Source organism: Embiotoca jacksoni, unplaced genomic scaffold (assembly GCF_022577435.1).
Source record: "Embiotoca jacksoni isolate LCO1_2020_lvr unplaced genomic scaffold, fEmbJac1.0.p SCAF_47, whole genome shotgun sequence".
Classification (NCBI taxonomy): domain Eukaryota; kingdom Metazoa; phylum Chordata; class Actinopteri; family Embiotocidae; genus Embiotoca; species Embiotoca jacksoni.
Window position 1 is genome coordinate 1,013,104 of NW_027185400.1, and position 17,717 is coordinate 1,030,820.

Below are 17,717 nucleotides of genomic sequence, written 5' to 3' on the forward strand. Positions count from 1 at the left end.
TGTGTAGTTGCAGTGCACTTAGGAAATGCTATCCTTGGACACAGGACAAGTGCAATAAAGGAAATTGAGGGATGAAATGGCACGTTTATGTGTCAATATTGCACCTTGGCAACATAAACACAACAGCACGAGAGATTTCAGCGGGCAGATGTGGAGGTAAATTGGTACCTATTGGTGAATAATAAAACAAAAACACAAATTGAGGTGTTACTGCTTGATGAAAGTCTGACGGAGGTCCTTGACAGGTGCTTTGTGCTGCCAAGCTCACTGCACCCTGCAGCTACGAGTGTGCTCACAGACTCAAATCACAATAAACACGGAGCTGTAATTATTAAAGTCAACACTGACCCACCTTGACAGAATAGGAGCACATTTTGCTGTGTTTGTCTGATGGATTAGATGTGCTCACATATTTAATGTACAACAATGTGACAATCTGGAGCTCGGTTTGATAATAATAATAATAATATTGAAGTTTTAGCAGAGAGAAGTTGTGTTTTCCCACAACTGTCTCAATGGATGTTTCAATTATTAGAGCAAAGAAACACATGTTGAGCTCTCGGGGACTTTTTGGTACCACAGATGGGATGTCGCCTTATCCGGGGAAATGATTGTAACACATGTACGAGTAGAATTAACAAAGTGAGGGTGAAGATTTACTACAAACTCACAGGGTGAAAATGCAAACGTATGCCGAGGACGTTGTTGTATACGCGTGTGCAAAAAGCTGGAACACCGACAACTGCTAAAGAAGGAATGACACATACTTAGCTGACTGTTGCACAATGAACGTATATTTTTTTTTTACTGAAACGACAAACATTCTCTGCAATTTAAAATTTGCAAGTTAGTAAAAATGAGGAAAACAATCAGACACAACTTGGAAAATTGTCGACAGATTAGAAATCGAAACCCTGTAAATGACCCCAAAAAAAACACCCATTAAACTACTGGACTGCTGGTAAAAAAAATTATGGATAAAAAGTAATTTTAGCATCATCATAGCTGGACTTCCGAGCTTTGAGAATTTTTTTTTTATCGAATCTGAATTTGTTTCTGGTTTTATAGGATTTGGGCTTTCTTTTGTCAAATAAAAAAAAGACTCTAAGGGACCAATTATGGTTCAGGAGAAGAAAAAAACATGGTTGAAGCGTGAGGTAAAGAAATAAATGTACCGAGGATGTTCGTCTTTGGTCTGCAGAGATGATGTTTCATCCCAGCAGCATCTTTAACGAGTCGAGACATTACATCAGTATAATTCACTGCGTTTTACGTGGCGATATCAAGGTTCAGAGGCTGTAAGAAGATCCTCTGATCCCCCCCCTCCCCTCCACGCCTCCTCCTTCACCCGAGCAGGTCTACAGCGAGATCATGTTCCCTCCTCTCTGACTCTGAAATAATGAACAAACTTTTTACGTGAACTTTAACAGGATTTTCAGCCACAAAATGACAGTAATTGGCAAAAATGCTGCATTCAGAAAACAGTTTTCCTCAAATATCTACAAACTGTTTCCTTGCAGGTAATTTTAGATGCAACAAGAGAACGATGTTTTTTGGCTGGAAAACATCGGTTGGCACAAAGAGCAGAGTGGAAAATGATTCTGGTCGGACATCCGAATGTGATATTTTGGTTTGCCCAGAGTTCCTCTCGGTTCGTGTTTGGCAGGAGTGTTGACAGGTGCTGGAAGACTGATGAGGAGCAGACTGTTGTTCTGCAAGGAAGGAAAACTCAACAATGAACCTCAAGTCAACCTGCAAAACCGAAGGATCCGTGGTTTCCTGTCACATTTCGGTCGTCCTCTATCTCCTGCAGACAAAGTGCCCGACAAGATACTTAAAACTGAGGCGATGCTTTAAGTTGAATCTTCTGCGTCGTGGTTTGGACTCGGGTTTCTGCTCTGTAGTCGTTATTTCAGTTTTGTGTTTCCTATTTTATTTTGAAAATCCCTCGCCTCTCGTGCCTGTCCTGTCTTTCTTCCCGCCTTTGTGATTTTTCCCGCCTGTTTTTTTTTTTTTTTTTTGCACTCACCTGTGTCTTATGACCTCATCATCGCTGAGTGGATTTAGTTCTGCCTCTTTGTTTCGGTGTCAGTCCGTCGTGTTTCCTTTTCATGTCAGATCCCACATCCTGCCCGTCAACTTCAGCAGCCTTATTGTTTACGACTCTTTCATCAGTTGCTCTATTTTTCTGCCAATTCATTTGTTTTCCTCGCGTTTGTTTGTTTGTTTGGTTTACTTTTGGAAGTTCGTTTTTTCGGATACCGCCAGCTTGGCTCCCCTTTTGTTGTTTTTCCTGTTTAGTTTTCAACAAACCTTTTCACCTTTTGAACCTCCCTTTGTGTTGTGTGTTAAAGGTCCTACTTGCCTCCATTTGTAACATTCTGTACATTTCATGACTTCGTCCAGTAAAAGATAAAAAATATATAGTGTGTGCTCTTGTAGTGGTGTCGATCAGGAGTTTTATATTGTGACAGATTTAAAAAGAGTAACACTGACATCTGTGGATATTTTGCTTGAAATGTGTTCGACAGCTTTTCATGAGTGATCTCATCAGCTTTATTTTGAAAAGCCATTATCCTGTATTATTCTGGCCAATTAGATTTCTTTCATCACCTGACACGCCTATAGTTGACAGACTATAATAGTAAATAGTGACACAATAATCTGTCAGAACAGGCTGCACAGTAACAAAGTGGTATCCGTTAAAAGCAGACGTTTCATCTTCTATCATTGCGTCTTGAAACTATTTATCCATAAACTATTGCAACTGTTTGATATCCAAAGATGTTACATCACACATGCCGGATCAAATGAATCAAAATGCAAAACAAAACACTTGATATTTCAAATACATCTGCAGGTTTAGTCTGCAGATAAACCGTGAAAGGTCAAAAGTCCAGCAGCAGAGTCTTCATCAGGTCCAGTGTTTATAAAAATAAACATTTAAATGAGATCAGTCTGTCTGCCCTTTCTTTTTATTATTACTAAACTTACCGACTTGATTCCTCACCTTTCTGCCTGAGCTGGGTTTTGCTCTTCAGCGCCCTCCTGTGGCTCGACTTGGAAATACGTCTCTGCAGATGATCATCACCATCCACTGACCTCCACCTGACAGAACGAAAAAACATTATCATGTGTTTACATCACGTGTTGTTTTTTTGTTTTTTTTTGGGGGGGGGGGGAATGCTACAGCAAACAATAAAAGAAAATAACAATAATCTAGTTCAGCTTGAATAAACAAACACCGACCGTCCACATAAAAAACAAACAGGCCTCCGGCTCCTTCTTTGAAAGGACACATCTTCCAGGTAACATGTGATGAAGATGTTTCTAGATGTCTGGTGCTCACAGTGTGTTGGTGTTAGAAGAGGTTCTGGGAGAGTTTGTTCTGGACTCAGAGCAGGAAACCAGAGCTGCAGCCTCTCAGCTGGGAGTCTGTGACGGGATATCTGACCAAGAGGATGATGATGATGATGATGACCTACAAAGGCCTCGATGTTGAGGAGGAAATTGAGGCCCCTCACTACTCCAGTTGTCTAGACAAGATGCAGAAATAGTTTCTTTACATTTTTGAACAAATAAAATCTATCTTTTAATATTTGTGCATATATTCAGTTTTATTATTCATCCTTTTTAACCTAATCTATTCTGTGAAATGAATATTTTCTGGCAGGTTTCTACCTCGGAGTTTTAAAAGTACTGAGGTTTGGCTTTAATTGATAAAAGATGTTTTGGTGGTTTAGTCAAGTTTGAGGGCTATTCTACAAAGATTTATGTATTTAAGTAAAGAAAGTGGAGCCCTTAAATATATTGCACGATTTCAATTTTATATGAATTTTCTTTCAAATCCACCAAAAGTAATTTATACACACAGGAACGCACACTCAGACTGAAACCAACCAACTGGTTTCATTTGTCTTTTTCTTGATTTTAGTACTTTGTGGGTTGCACCGATATTTCTCTTCTCCATCTTGGTTCTTTTTTTTCACTTCCTTTTCTGTTTATCTGCCCGTAAAGCACTTTGTACTTTTGTGTTTTTGAGATCATAAAGTCACCTTTTTAAATTCACGTTGCTTCATCCGCTCCAAAGGTGTCAGCAGGTGTTGATGATCCAGCAGCACTTTCTGTAAACTAAAAGTGAAAGACACGCAGTTAAACAGCCTTACCAAATAAAACCACTAGGTGGCAGCATGGTTACACTTATGTATACTTACATTTACTTTTATTTAAGAGGCTCACCAACCACCACTTAGTTCCCACTCAGGCGTGGAGCTCTGTTGGTGGGTCCTGTGAGTTACTAGAGCCAGAACCAAAACTCACCGCCGGATGAGAGGTGAAGCATCTTCAAGATACTCAAAGGTCCGCTTGCCTTTAGATAACACTTAGATTCACTTATTTAGGAAGAATATATTGATAAAATTATGGGAAAAAAAAGAGGCAGAAATGCGATTGCTTGGTGCATTTACAGCTGCTTCTCTGATAACTTCCAATCACACTCACACTCGTTTACTGACGTAACAAATTTGCTTTTGTATTATTTTGAGAAACTTTTGTAAAACAAAAACAGCCAACAGTTGTTGTAAAAAAGTATTTTATTCAACATGAAAAATCTGTACATGCTGCACGTCAGAGCTGCAGTCTGGATTAAAAAAAAAACACTGATATGTACCGTGTTATATTGGCATAATAAGAGATGTAACAGAGGGTCACACACGCTGTAACAATGACAAGCTCTCGAATGTAAAAGGTTTTAAAACCTTAATCGGACTGTTGCTGATATCAAACTTATAAAAATGAATGAGTTTAATGTTAAATCGTATCCTCCGTCCAAAATCTGAAGAAATCTCATTGTAACTTTATGTGCGACAGGATTTAATCTCCGAGAACACGTCTCAGGACATCATTTTACTTTCTGTGTGCCGATTTGCAGTTTAAAAATCCAAAAGTGAGGTTTAGTGTTTTTCCTGTTTTTGGAAATGTTTTTTCTCAAAGTTCCCCGGCGTCGTGCGTCTTTCCTTCCTCCTTCTCCTCGGAGCTCGTCGCCTCCTCGGCGCCTCCTTTGTTGTCTACTTTCCACACCTCCTTCAGACATTCTGAGCGACGGAGAGAAAAACCAAATGAGCTGCAGAGTGTCTTCTCTGCCGAGGGAAGTGGGCTCAGCTCACTTCAAATGTTATTAGATTTCAGTGTGGAGTATTTATAAGAATAAGTATTTTCACACTGCCGGTGGTTAAAACTGCACAAGTGACACTTTTTGGATAATAAACAGACTGTAAAATGTATTTTTTTTTTTTTTTTTTTGCACTCTCCTGTTTGAGTTTAGTCTCAGTTCTTCTATGGCGTAATCTCTGTTTGGGAAAGTTGCACTTTAAGAAAAACGTGTCTCATCGGACATAATAATCGGAATTTATTACGAAATCAGTGATAAATGAGGCCGGGCGCTGCATCAAATCACAATCTTGAGTAATCGTACCATAATTGCCATATCACTCGAGTCAGTGAAGCACACACACCTGATTTATACGGGCGTGTTGCCAAAAATAAACTTTGAAAAGAGTTTATTCTTCTATCAGTGTAAGATTCAGCTCAGTTTAATCGTGTCTGTGGACCGGCCGCCCGAGTCGAGGCTGTGGATGTTTACTTAGTGCCTCGGTATCGAACTCTCGCTCCGACCGATGGAGGATGAGAGATTATATATGATTTCTTAATAACCCTGAAGCAGTTCGATAAAACTGTCCCACCTCGCTCTGATGTCCGGAGGACGTGCTTCTCACAGAGGAAGTTCTCCAGCCGCTGGTCCTGATGATGGAAGTACCAGTCCTCCACCACCTCCTCGTACAGCTCCAGCATCGTCTCACACTGAACAGCACACACACACACACACACACACACACACACACATTTTCAGGCGGTCAAAAGAAGGTATACAGTCTTAACAACATTTGATTCATTCATAAAGCCGACTGCACACTCAGGGTTGTGAAATAACTTTCACGTCTCGCTACGAAGCCGACGCACGTGAAGATACTCGTTTTAAATCCAAAACACGGAGAAAGTTTGACTTTGTTTCAACAATCATCCTCCGACCTGTTTTTTCATGGTCGACACCTCGACGGACGGTTCGTCCCACAGCTCGAACGGCATGCCCAGGTCCACTTTCACCCCTTTTTGGACCAGATTCTTCAGCGTGGTCATGGTCTGACTGGAGCCCTGCAGTCACAGCAAACCGGCCGGCTGTCAGTGTTCAACACACGTTAACATATCAGAGCAAACGTTCACGGGTGGCTTCGTCTTTTCACTCGTGAACGTACTGTGTGGCTTCACGTCACAAAGAGGCCGAACCACGGAAACTGTAATTCATGGAGGATATCTGGAATCGAGCGTACGGAAACGTTAGCGAGGGGCGGCGACGGGTTAGAAAGGCTCGTAGAAAGAGAATCGTTTTAGATCTGCATATTAAAAGCTACGCAACAACCCGGTTTGAATGGAGAACTGGATTTGTCTCCATTTTTGTAACTGTGCCTTTGTGTATTGTGTTTTTTTTTTTCTCTGTTTGGAGAACTGGGTCAGTTGAAATGTTACTGAATGTTTAAATGTATGTTAAACTATTAAGATATTTTTTTGATTAATATCTGCATTTTTCCTATCGTGTCTTTTACCTGCTCTCCATGTACCGGGTGACAGTCCATTGGTCCATACCGGTCATGTGACCACTGACCCAACACCTATATTATTTGTAGATGCCCCGATGAAGGCCGTAGAGGCTGAAACGCGTTGGCATGAAGTTTTTACCGTGATTGAACAGCCACGACTGATTAAAGGCTTTTTTTTTTTTTAATGAATCACCTTCTTGAGTTTTCAACTCATGCTTTGCTTGTTTTGTTTAAAATAAATGCCACCTGGAACAAGAGAGAGTAAACGGTGTGATTTAAAAAAACAAAAAACAAAGCCCAAACAAAAATACGGGTGCACAATAAAGTGAGAGCATTTTAAGATCACCTTGGCGTACCGGAGGCTGCCGGGCCTCTCGGCGTGAACATTATACTGCAGGATGCGCTCACAGATGTTGTCGACCGCCTCAGTCAGACGAGTTTCCCTGAAATCCAAAACACGCAGGTTAAGATGGTGACCTCACACATGCACATCAGCCAAGAGACATTTTTACACTCCTGACTCAGCCTGTTCACTCACGAGGTGTTGTACTTGATCTTTCTCCTCCTCTTGCCCGAGTCCAACACTTCCCCGACCTCCAGGACCTCTTTGGAGCGACCGCTTTTCTCCAGAGCTCCCTGCAGCTCAACGGTTAGAAACTTGCACACTGACGAACGAGAGAAAAGTATTCAAAATCATGAACATACATATACATATATATATTTATATATATATTTGTATCAAAACATGGTATCTGACCTCCACCGAATAATGATTTTTTTTGGGGGGGGGGGGGGATTATTAGAGAAAAAGTCTAAAAAAATGAAATTTGTGTATCAGATCAGAACTTTGACCTGTTTTATAGGAAGAGGAAATAAATATTTAAATGACAAGCAACTTTAAAACATGACTCCTCCCTATTTCTCCCTCATTTAACCTTATGCTGCGTTTATAACAAATAACAACTGCTTTTTTTTTTTTTTACTTTCCATTAAAATAATAAAAAAAATAATAACCCCCCCTGAAACTCTCATTTCCATGTGGATGAAGCTAAACGTTTAAACACTACAGCCAGGTTTGGAGTCACTTTTCCGTCCCACCTTCGCATTTATTCGGAAGTCTCTCGTCTTCTTCTGCTGCAACAAACCCGCGGAGCCAAAACAAAGTCAAAAGAAAAACCTTCATTGCAAACTGTTCGCTTTTAAAACCTACAAAACGAACTAAAAAAAAAAAAAAGTTAAAAAAAAAAAAAAGTAAAAAGTTTACTATCACATCAGCCACATCGGCATATTTGTTGTCGGCTCTAAACTGCGCATGCGTAGTGTTATCCCTCACAGACGCGACTAGTCGATGCCTGATGTTTCGGTGCCAGGGAAGAAAGTTGACAAAAGAAAACACAAATTAGGCTGCTAAGGTTTATTCCTTGAAATAATCATTTTATATTACTTTCAGGAACTGAAATACTGAGTCTATTTTAACAGGTTTTCAGTGTTCCTCGATGTATTTCTTAAAAACCCAAAGCTTAAATGTAAAAAAATTAATTAATTAAAAAAAAAAATCATCAGCACTGAGTTGACACTTGACAAGCATTAATGGGGATACTCGGCTTGATATTTGGCAGTGAAGCAGTTAAAATAGCAGGCGGGCGCCTCTTGGTTTCTCAGGTGTCAGGAGCTGCACACCCTGCAGCAACAGATACTCCAGGGAGTCTGTGAGGGAGGAGAAAGAGAGGAGAAGAGACTTGAGGAGATAAGACAGGAGAACAGAAGGAGTCAGAGGCCATGTTGACATGTTGACATGAGGACAGAAAGGAGGAGAGATGAGACTCGGACAGGGAAAGAGGGAGAAGAAGACGGAGTGTGCACCAATCAGAGGAGCAGCAGTAAGTGATATGCACACACACACACACACACACACACACACACACACACACACACACACACACACGCCTAGAAAACATGTTTGTTTTTGTTCTCCAGCAGCAGAGCAGTTTGCAGGCAGGCGTCAGAGGAAACAGTGTTCATCTGAAGTGACTGAAACTGGAGAGTAACTGCAGCACCTGTAGATTTGAGTGTTTGCGTGCTACAAGTGTGTGTTACAAGTGTGTGTTATGTGACTTTGTGTGGTGACTGTCTGTCTATTGTCTGTGCAGGAAGGGGAGATAAAGTTACACACACACACACACACACACACACACATGCATCAGCTGAGCTGGTTGCGTTTACACACTCATAAGAGACGCTCGCATCAACTTTTTTTTTTTTCCATCCAGGTTCAGAGGAACAAATATCTGCGATGAGTTAAGAGGAGATCTGTCAGATCGATTCAGAGGAAAGAAGAAGAAGAAAGAGCTGCTCGGGACGCAGACTGTCATCTTTGAAGAGCTGAAGAAGAGGAAGAAGAAGAAGAAGAAGAAGTATGCTGCCTATTTCTCGTGACAGGGCATGAATGGAGGTCTCCAGAAGAGGATTTCCTAAATGACAAACAGAGGACACGATCCTGAATCCATTTACGTTTACTTTCAAGTGGATCAATTTCTAACGCGACCGAAAGGTAAAGTAATCTCACTTTGCAGCTCATGATAGATAATCCCCGATAGATAATCTCATATTAAGGACGAGAGATAAACTCTCATCAACGATCGGTCATGAGCTGATTCATTTTTTATAAAGTCCTGTCGTCGTTCACGATCATTAATTAATAATGTTATTAATGATTCAAACTTTTATACACGGAGTAACACCACACAATTAGAGCAGCTGAGCGTCTCGTATTAGATGAGCAGAAGGAAAACACTTACTCAACTATTATAAAGTATATTTTTAGTCAAACAAAGCTTATTTTTCATGTATGACAACATTTTTAATTTGATTATACTATGAAATAATATGAAAAAAACTTATGAAGTCAAAAGTAGCTCTTCAACACTTTCAACATTCATCTTTAGTTTCACAAAAAATCTAAACCAGTGTGTTTGAGCCACTGAATATTTTTCTTTTCTTGCAAAAAACTATTGGTTTTTTTTTCTAAATTAAACTTTTAAACTTTTAAACTTACCTGAAAGTTTTCAGTGAACAAAGAAGCTGACTCATATCAAACCACCTTAAATATACAAAACAACAAGACAATGTCGGAGTTCAGCCTTTATTTTCCCACAAGGTCACTTTGACAGACACGAAACAGGCTCTCATCCAACATCCAGTTTGTAAAGTAAAAGACAAAAACAAATTTAACATGTAAGATGTGCAAATAAGTGATTTTTTTTTTTTTTAATGAATACGTCGTGAAGGTTTTTGTTTAGTTTTATTGCGAATGGTCCCGGTTGGCAAAGTCTACGTACCGACGGAAACACCAGCAACTAAATCAACGATTTCAGCATCAAACTAAAGACGTTCTGCAACTACGCGACCGTTTACTTCGTCTGTTTGTGCGTCTCTCTGCGTGAATCTGATACGAGACAAAAACAAAAACCTCAGTGATAATCGATAACACTTGGCCTGTTCGGTATCTGCCAACACCTGCGAGGTTTCATCTGAGTTTCCCATCTGAGCAGCGAGTCCCCGAGATGACCCTCACACACACACACACACACACACACACACACACACACACACACACACACACACACACGCTTCTGAGTCAGCGACCGCAGCAGTTCATATCACTGATGACTGAAACAGTACCGTTACCTTACTGCTACCCAACACACACACACACACACACACACACACACACACACACACACACACACACACACACACACACACACACACACAGGATCCCCGGCTACCTCCACCAGGGGCTTTAACCCTTTAGATGAATGCAATTCAGTGTTAATATGAGCAAAGGTGTCTTAAAAATGAAGATGAAGTTTGTGACGCGCCGCCCCTTAAAGTCAAGAACATGAATCTAGAAAAGATAGATTGTGACACACTTATTTATCCTGGCAGTTAAACGATATACTCTACGTGTCCTGGTAAACAATGTCAACAAAGATGTTTAGAGTTTTATTTTGACACTTGAATCGGGCGTGACGTCGAGGTTGTATCATCAAATAAATTAAATTTCGCATTGCTGCGTTGTTTACCTTTGTACGCCTGTCTCTAAACTTAGCAGCTGCTCGACGACAGGTAGGGTTCGTGACAAGGGTCTGATTGGTCAACACGGGTGCTTGAAGGGGAAAAAGAATAGTACCATTAATCCCCTTATTATATAAACGCGAGCATCTTCACAATCTATCTGTGTTTTGTGTTGCTGAGTCAGCAGTTAGTTCACTGACTAACACTCAGCAATATTTGCTTCGATATGAAACTTGGAAGTCCACCGAATGTGCCGCGAGTGCAAACCTGCACTACTTATAGCCCTCTCTTTGACTCTGAGTCATTTATCTGCTCCCTTTTTTTTTTTTTGTTTCCCTTCTTCTTTCCGCCTTATTTCAGGCCTCTCGGGCCCCCGAACACGATGCCGGAGCGAGTGAACGGCTTCCAGGGCCAGAGCTTTCACAAGCTGAGGCGGGCCTGCCTGCGTCGAGGCGCCCTCTTCAAGGATCCCTTGTTCCCCGCCACCAACCAGTCCCTGTTTTACAAGAGGGAGCCCCCGCCGGGTCTGACCTGGAAGAGGCCGAGGGTGAGTTTAACGGAGAGTAAACAGCTCCTCGAGAGGAGGACAAGGAAGACAAAGGATGGAGGGAAGTATCCTCACCTTACTGCCGTCAAGTCTGTGGGGGGTTTTTCGACTTCAAACCAGTTAAAACCACTGCGAATAGTTATTTTATAAATACATCTCCTCCCACATCGAAATGGAGCAGCTGCCTCGACGTGCCACATCTCAACAGATTGGGTTAATTAAAGCACTTTCTATTATAGGACAGACGTCAGGCAGTGAAACCTTAAACCTCCGACAGCACGATGCTGATGGACCGCTATATTAGTGGGATTGTGTGGGTGCGTGTACAGTTGAGTTTAGAGAAAGCATCAGCCAATGTGAATAGCTGGAGTGTTTTTAGCTCCCTGTTGTGATGGGTGTTTGTTGTGGCTCCACAAAGACAAGTGGCCTTTAATGGTGGTGCAACGCACTGGAATTAAAGGTTAAATTGAAGGTTAAATTCAATTTGATGGTGCAATAATTAATTTCAGATATGAGCTATCATTTTACAGTCAAGAATAAAAGTTGTGTTTTCGTCGCAGTTTGTGTTTGAATCTTTTGGTCTTTTTTAGGAGACCCAAAAGCTTAAATCTTCGTAAACAAAAAACTAAAAGATGCCTGCACTGAATCCAAGTTGGCCCATTTCGACAAACACATTCAGACTAATGAAAGGATCATAAATCTTCGGGGGAATTCCAGTCGGAGTTCAGCGTGTGTGTCCAAAACCTTCAGCGCTCTTCATGTGAAACCCTGCTGCTGATTCATTTGCAGATTCAAAGCTGCAGAAGAGAAAGAGTTCATGGTATTGTGTTGCTAATGCCTTAGCTCAGGCATTTTAAGCGGGAATCAACAGCGAGCCGGACGATATGGTGACATCTGTCGACTCGCTCTGCTGACACACACACACACACACACACACACACACACACACACATAAAACTCACTCTTTAATTTCACATTAGGCATCATAACTGTCCACTTCACAATCTTTGTGGCCTCATCTGCACTTGTCATGAACATAATATCATCTTAGAGAAGGTTGACGTCTCTGCTAGAGTTACAGCCGGAGAGGTTATGACCAGAGAGAGGTGTGTGTGTGTGTGTGTGTGTGTGTGTGTGTGTGTGTGTGTGTTTTTCCAGCAGCACTTCTACAGTTACCTGCCCGTGTCCAAACGGAGACCAACAGGTCCACACTGACAGGATCTGTCTCTTCAGCAGAGCTCTGACACTCTGACTGAATCAAACTCTAATGATCTGAACGGCAGCAGCCATCAATGACAGAGTTTATTCAAACCCAATATACTAAACAGTACATCGGGTTGTTTGTAGAGAGTAGAGCAGTCTGGTAAACCTAGTGTGCAGACAGATTTAGTTAGTTTTCTTCCAACTTAATGTCAAGGATTCTCCTTTTAGACTGTTAATTATAGCGCCACCATCAGGCCGGTTGTGATGGGATTTGGTAGTACGTCATTTCTAAGTTTTTACCAGCTCACAACGATCGGATCATAAAAAGAAGAAGGATTTTGTTCCAGTCATTGAAAAAACAGACAATTTAGGAAAGAAAATCCAGGTTTCAAATAGCAAAGAAAAAAAAAATCCATTGCGGTGGAATTTATGGTCCAAGAGGCTTTTTAGAGCACATTGAGCTGATTTGAAGTAAATTGGACCGACAGTGAGGGGGCGTGGCCTGATCGGGACCCCGAGGACATTACGCCCCGCCCACCGACAGCGGAAACCTGACTGCAATACAGACCTGTCAATCAAGCACGCCACCATTCTTCATATTGCACTCATGAAGTAGCTCCGAACATGTGCTGTTTCTTAAGATCCTAACATGAACCATCTCCTGAGAATCCCTCCAACGGCGTAATATCATCAATAATAACAATGATCATAAATGTGATGATGTCCTTGTTTCAACCCCCCCAAAAAAAACCAATGAATTCAAGGTCTAATGTGTCTTTGATTTGTCTTTCCTCTTATACCACTGCAGGAGATTTGTAAGGACCCTCGTCTGTTTGTGGACGGCATCAGCACTCGTGACTTGCACCAAGGCAGTCTGGGTAACTGCTGGATGGTGGCGGCCATTTCCTGCCTGGCGTCCGAGCCGTCGCTGTGGAAGAAGGTTGTGCGTCTGCCTCGCTTTTCTTCCCCACGTTTGCCGTTTTCGTCCTTCCTGTCCTCCCTCCATCCTGTCGTGGCCTCATCATCCCCTCTCCTCCTTCCTCCTCCCTCCTCTTCCTCAGGTCATTCCTGACCACGTGGATCAGGAGTGGAACCCAAAGCGTCTCGACCTGTACGCAGGGATCTTCCACTTCCGGTTCTGGCGCCTCGGCCGCTGGTTAGACGTTGTCGTGGACGACCGTCTGCCGGTCAGCGGGGATGGAGTGCTGCTCTTCTGTCGCTCGGCAACGCCCCGAGAGTTCTGGAGTGCGCTGCTGGAGAAGGCCTACGCCAAGTGAGTGGCGGTGGGAAAAAAAACACTCGACTTCGTGGCTGGTAGAGAGTTTCTATCCTGAAACCTCAGAGCAACTTGGAAAGGAAATTTGAGATGTGAATTTCACGCTGAAGCACTACCAAAACTACCAACTACCTCCATCCCTCTTTTTTGTTCCAGGACACCACAGCCTTTTCCAAAAGCTTTTTTTATTTTAGCCTCTCCTTCACCCCTACTGGCCTCGGTTACGGGCTCCAGGATCTCGTAAACTTCTCCCGTCCTCAGGATCAAGTTTACTTGTCGTCCCCCTTTTGTAACACAAAGTACGTCTTTGTAAAACATTCTCTCGTCTTAGATGAATCTACATCTGAGAATTTCCATCCACTATCAGACGGGAATGAAGCAACAGTCTGGAGAACTCACAAACCTGCAGTTATTATTTACCACAATCTTATTGCCTCAACAAAAAGTTTTTGTCTCCTTACATATCCGATCAGGACTTTTTCTTCACCATAATATTTTCCCAAAGCAACATGTATGATGACCACGGATGTGTCCCACTCCTTCCCATTCAGACTAAACGGCTGCTACGAGGCGTTGGAGGGCGGAAACACTGCCGAGGCCCTGATCGACTTCACCGGTGGGGTTTCGGAGCCTCTCGGTCTGGATCGTGAGGCGCTCAGCCTGCGCGGCGACCAGAGGAGGGCCTTCTTCCAGACATTAGCTCAGGTCCACGAACGGAAATCCCTCATCACCTGCTCCATACGGGTACGGCTTCTTCATCACGAACCTCCGAGAGTCTTCAACACTTTAAAAAGTGTAAGTTACAGTGGTTTTGATGTATTTCTCAGCCAGCGGAGGGGGAGACGGTGGAGTCGGTGTTGGACTGCGGGCTCGTGCGAGGTCACGCCTACGGAATCACAGCGGTGAGGAAGGTGAGGCTGCTGAAGACAGGCGGGACGTCCCGACTCTTCATGGTGCGAATGAGGAACCCGTGGGGGACCACGGATTGGACGGGCGCCTGGAGTCAAGGGTGAGGGCACACTGAACCCGGCGCACTGGCTCCATTTTGCAGGAGCTCTGGGAACAAAGCCATTTTCTAACGGCGTCGGAGCTGTTTAACAACGGGACATCTGCCGTTTACATTATGAAAGCCGGAGAAACTCTGGAAACGGTCAAAATGGACCCATAAAGGCTTCCAGAAATTCAAGCACTTCCTGTGTTTCGTTTCCAAAGCTTACAGCTCTGCTTTCTGTCTTCGCACGCCCCCTGCAGGTCGGAGCAGTGGCAACAGTTGAGTCGTGCAGAGAGGGAGAAGATGGGGCTCATTGTTCGGGATGTTGGGGAGTTCTGGTACATCTTATTTTCACGAATTGAGTCTAAAGAAAATAGGCGACTGGTCTCTGGTTTCATTCATGTGCATATAATGTATATTTCTGTGGTGATTTCTTCTCGCTCAGGATGGATTTCGAGGACTTCTGTCGCTACTTCACGGACGTGGTGGTGTGCCGGCTGGTGGAGAAGACTCTGCTGTGGCCGGGCTCTCACTGGAGAGAGGTGCGCTGCTACGGGGAGTGGGCCCCGGCTCCCACCGGCCCCGGAGCCCCTCCACCCACCGCGCTGCAGAGTAACTACACCCTGGCCCTGGGGAGGAACAACATCAAGCAGCGGGGGAACCGGAAGGAGGCCCGACTCGGCGAGAGCCGGCAGCAGGGAGGGAAACGAGGAAGGCGTGATCCCGATAAAACCGGGAAAAAGGCGACGCGGGAAGGCGATGAGGAGGATGGAGCTTGGGAGGCACAGATGGATAAGAGGAGTCGATGTGGGGGGTGCATCAACCACAGAGACACTTTCCTGCACAATCCACAGGTAAACCTCCGAGCGGGAACTGGACTTTAAATGAGCGCAAGAATCCTGGAAAATGACTTTATTTTTGTTTTTTCAGTTCATGTTTGAGGTGCGAGACAAAGAGGAGGAGGTGCTGATCTGTTTGCAGCAGGAGGACAGGAGGATACGGAGGAAAAACGGAGGCGGAGAAAACCTGCCAATCGGCTTTGAGGTGCTGAAGGTAAGAGGGAGAGGCGGGACGCGAAACACGTGACTTTTTTAGTCCCACGCAAAAAGTTCGGCGGTCACTTCCTCCCGCTGCCTCGTCGTCCCCAGGTGGAGGTGAACCGCTGCAGCCGGGTGCAGTGTGTGGTGGAGCAGGCGGCCAGCTCCGTCTACATGGACTCCCGCAGCGTCACCCTGAGGGGAACTCTGGCTCCGGGCCGCTACGTCGTGCTGCCCACCACCTTCCTGCCGGGCGCCATCGGTCGCTTCCTGCTCCGCCTCTTCTCCCATTGTCATGTCAGACTGTGGTGGGTGAAAGGTTGTTTGTGTGCAGGTCAATGATGAAAGAAAAAAAAAAACCTTTCTTCTGCTCATGAATTAAGCTTCGAATCTCTGGAGGAGATGAGGTGAAACGAATATCTCAAGAACTTTAGTGCAAATCTTCACATGGTTGCAAAGATGAACTGGTTTTGATTTTTTGGGGGGGTCAAAGGTCACCGTAACCTCATGTCTGACGACGCGTGTGAAACATCCGCGTTTCATAAGTTCCCTGCATTCTTGCAAACATTGCTTTCAGATTTAACCTCGACACGTCCGCCCCTCTGCTCCTCAGCTCGGTTCTTTGTTTTTTGTCTCCATGAAGGGAGTTGAGGGAGGACTCGCCGTCTCCCTCTGTGGTCCAGTGTTTCCTCCCTCAGCCCACGGTCGTGACCACCGTCCATCTCCGCCGGGCGTCGGGACTCGGCACTCCCAAGCAGACAGGTGCGTCAGAACAACCGCCGTCGCCACGACATCGCACACGTGAAACTGCACATCGCATATTCTGACCCGGGTTTTTTTTTTACATCTGTTGTTTCTTTCTCTGCACCGTGTTGGATTCTGTGCGGTGACGCACAGCTCCAGATGTGTACGCTGTGGTGCGATGTGAGGACGACGCAATCAGGACGCGGGTGTTCGAGGCGGAGGCGAACCCCGAATTCAACCTCAGGACCATCTTCTACAGGAGATACCCCGACACGCACATCTCTGTCGAGGTCTGACACCTTCGCAGTCCCACGCAGACAGATAATAACTCGCCTGTAAAATCTTGACCTGACTCTTGTGTGCAGATGTGGACCAGAGGCCCGCTGTGGGACTCGCTGCTCGGTGAGGCTCGGCTCCAGACGGCCGAGTTCGAGAGGAGCCGGAGCCACGCCGTTGATCTGCCGGGCGGGCGGTCCCGATCAGGCTTCAGAGTCTACGTGGAGACTTCCTCCAGCGACTGCCTCACAGACTTGTGACGGCGTCCGTCTGGTTGCCCCGGTAACCACTGTCCTCTCAGGTAGAGGCTGGACAAACAGCGGTTTTAATGAACTGGCGAAATAAATGCGACAAAGGTGCTGTAGATGTTTAAATTTCAAACTTCGATAGTTGAGAGTAAACCCAGTTTCTATTATTTAAAAGATGCTCTGTGGTGATCTGCTGGTCAGATATACAGACAGGCATCCATCATGACTCAGCAGTTCTTCAACAAAAGTGAAAGTGCTGCGAACATTAGGTATTTTTTGTGTGTGTTATTTTACTAAGTTTCATATTTGTTTTATTGTCAATGCTTCTTTTGGCTGTTTTGTTTCTGTCCTAAAATAGTCTCAGTTATTTAAGCCATAATTTGATAATATATTTGAATGTAAATAATAAAAATCCAATTTGCATTTTCTTATGATGAAATAATGAATGTGTGATCATCTTTTATTTCTTCATCCCTAAATCTCCCCATCTATTGAACATTTAGTCTGATTATTTTAAATGTTTAAATCACTCAAAGAATCATACTTTTCAGAGGTCTGTGCACTTAGAACCTTGTTTAAGGTGCTCTTTAACGTTATTACTGGACCTGGAGAGGTTTGTTGCAGTGCAACAGGTTTGCATTCCTGCATGTGACTTCTTATTAATG

The 17,717-nt window shown here is 43.8% G+C and overlaps 2 protein-coding genes across 4 annotated transcripts; one reads left to right on the forward strand and one right to left on the reverse strand.

The window, feature by feature from the left end:
* Positions 1-4,585: 4,585 nt before the first annotated feature.
* cnpy4 (canopy FGF signaling regulator 4) lies at positions 4,586-7,946 on the reverse strand. The gene is made up of 6 exons (XM_069169917.1): positions 7,752-7,946; positions 7,192-7,318; positions 7,000-7,096; positions 6,088-6,210; positions 5,742-5,859; positions 4,586-5,093 (listed from the first exon to the last, which is right to left on the reverse strand). The coding sequence occupies exons 1-6, from the start codon at positions 7,834-7,836 to the stop codon at positions 4,987-4,989; spliced, it is 657 nt and encodes a 218-aa protein (XP_069026018.1). The 5' UTR covers positions 7,837-7,946; the 3' UTR covers positions 4,586-4,986.
* Positions 7,947-8,335: 389 nt separating this feature from the next.
* On the forward strand, positions 8,336-17,494 carry LOC138210644 (calpain-5). 3 transcript variants are annotated; one of them, XM_069169914.1, is made up of 14 exons: positions 8,336-8,533; positions 8,924-9,204; positions 11,091-11,277; positions 13,289-13,423; positions 13,542-13,753; positions 14,308-14,500; positions 14,584-14,765; positions 15,008-15,085; positions 15,193-15,601; positions 15,678-15,800; positions 15,896-16,092; positions 16,428-16,546; positions 16,682-16,818; positions 16,894-17,494. In XM_069169914.1, exons 3-14 carry the CDS (start codon positions 11,113-11,115, stop codon positions 17,062-17,064), a joined length of 2,121 nt encoding a protein of 706 aa, XP_069026015.1. In that variant the 5' UTR covers positions 8,336-8,533; positions 8,924-9,204; positions 11,091-11,112; the 3' UTR covers positions 17,065-17,494. The 3 variants fall into 3 exon arrangements, with proteins under 3 accessions (XP_069026015.1, XP_069026017.1, XP_069026016.1); XM_069169916.1 differs by having other exon boundaries at positions 13,289-13,420; XM_069169915.1 differs by lacking the exon at positions 8,336-8,533 and adding an exon at positions 8,731-8,752.
* The last annotated feature ends 223 nt before the right edge of the window (positions 17,495-17,717 follow it).

Excerpts from the sequence above, each read along its gene's own strand:
- cnpy4 (XM_069169917.1), bottom strand. The coding sequence starts at position 7,836 with ATGAAGGTTTTTCTTTTGACTTTGTTTTGGCTCCGCGGGTTTGTTGCA. Across the intron at positions 6,211-6,999 it reads GCAGCCTCCGGTACGCCAAG|GGCTCCAGTCAGACCATGAC; the intron begins GTGATCTTAAAA and ends CTGTGACTGCAG. Across the intron at positions 5,860-6,087 it reads TGTCGACCATGAAAAAACAG|TGTGAGACGATGCTGGAGCT; the intron begins GTCGGAGGATGA and ends TGTGCTGTTCAG.
- LOC138210644 (XM_069169914.1), top strand. The coding sequence starts at position 11,113 with ATGCCGGAGCGAGTGAACGGCTTCCAGGGCCAGAGCTTTCACAAGCTG. Across the intron at positions 11,278-13,288 it reads TGACCTGGAAGAGGCCGAGG|GAGATTTGTAAGGACCCTCG; the intron begins GTGAGTTTAACG and ends ATACCACTGCAG. Across the intron at positions 15,602-15,677 it reads CTTTCCTGCACAATCCACAG|TTCATGTTTGAGGTGCGAGA; the intron begins GTAAACCTCCGA and ends TTGTTTTTTCAG.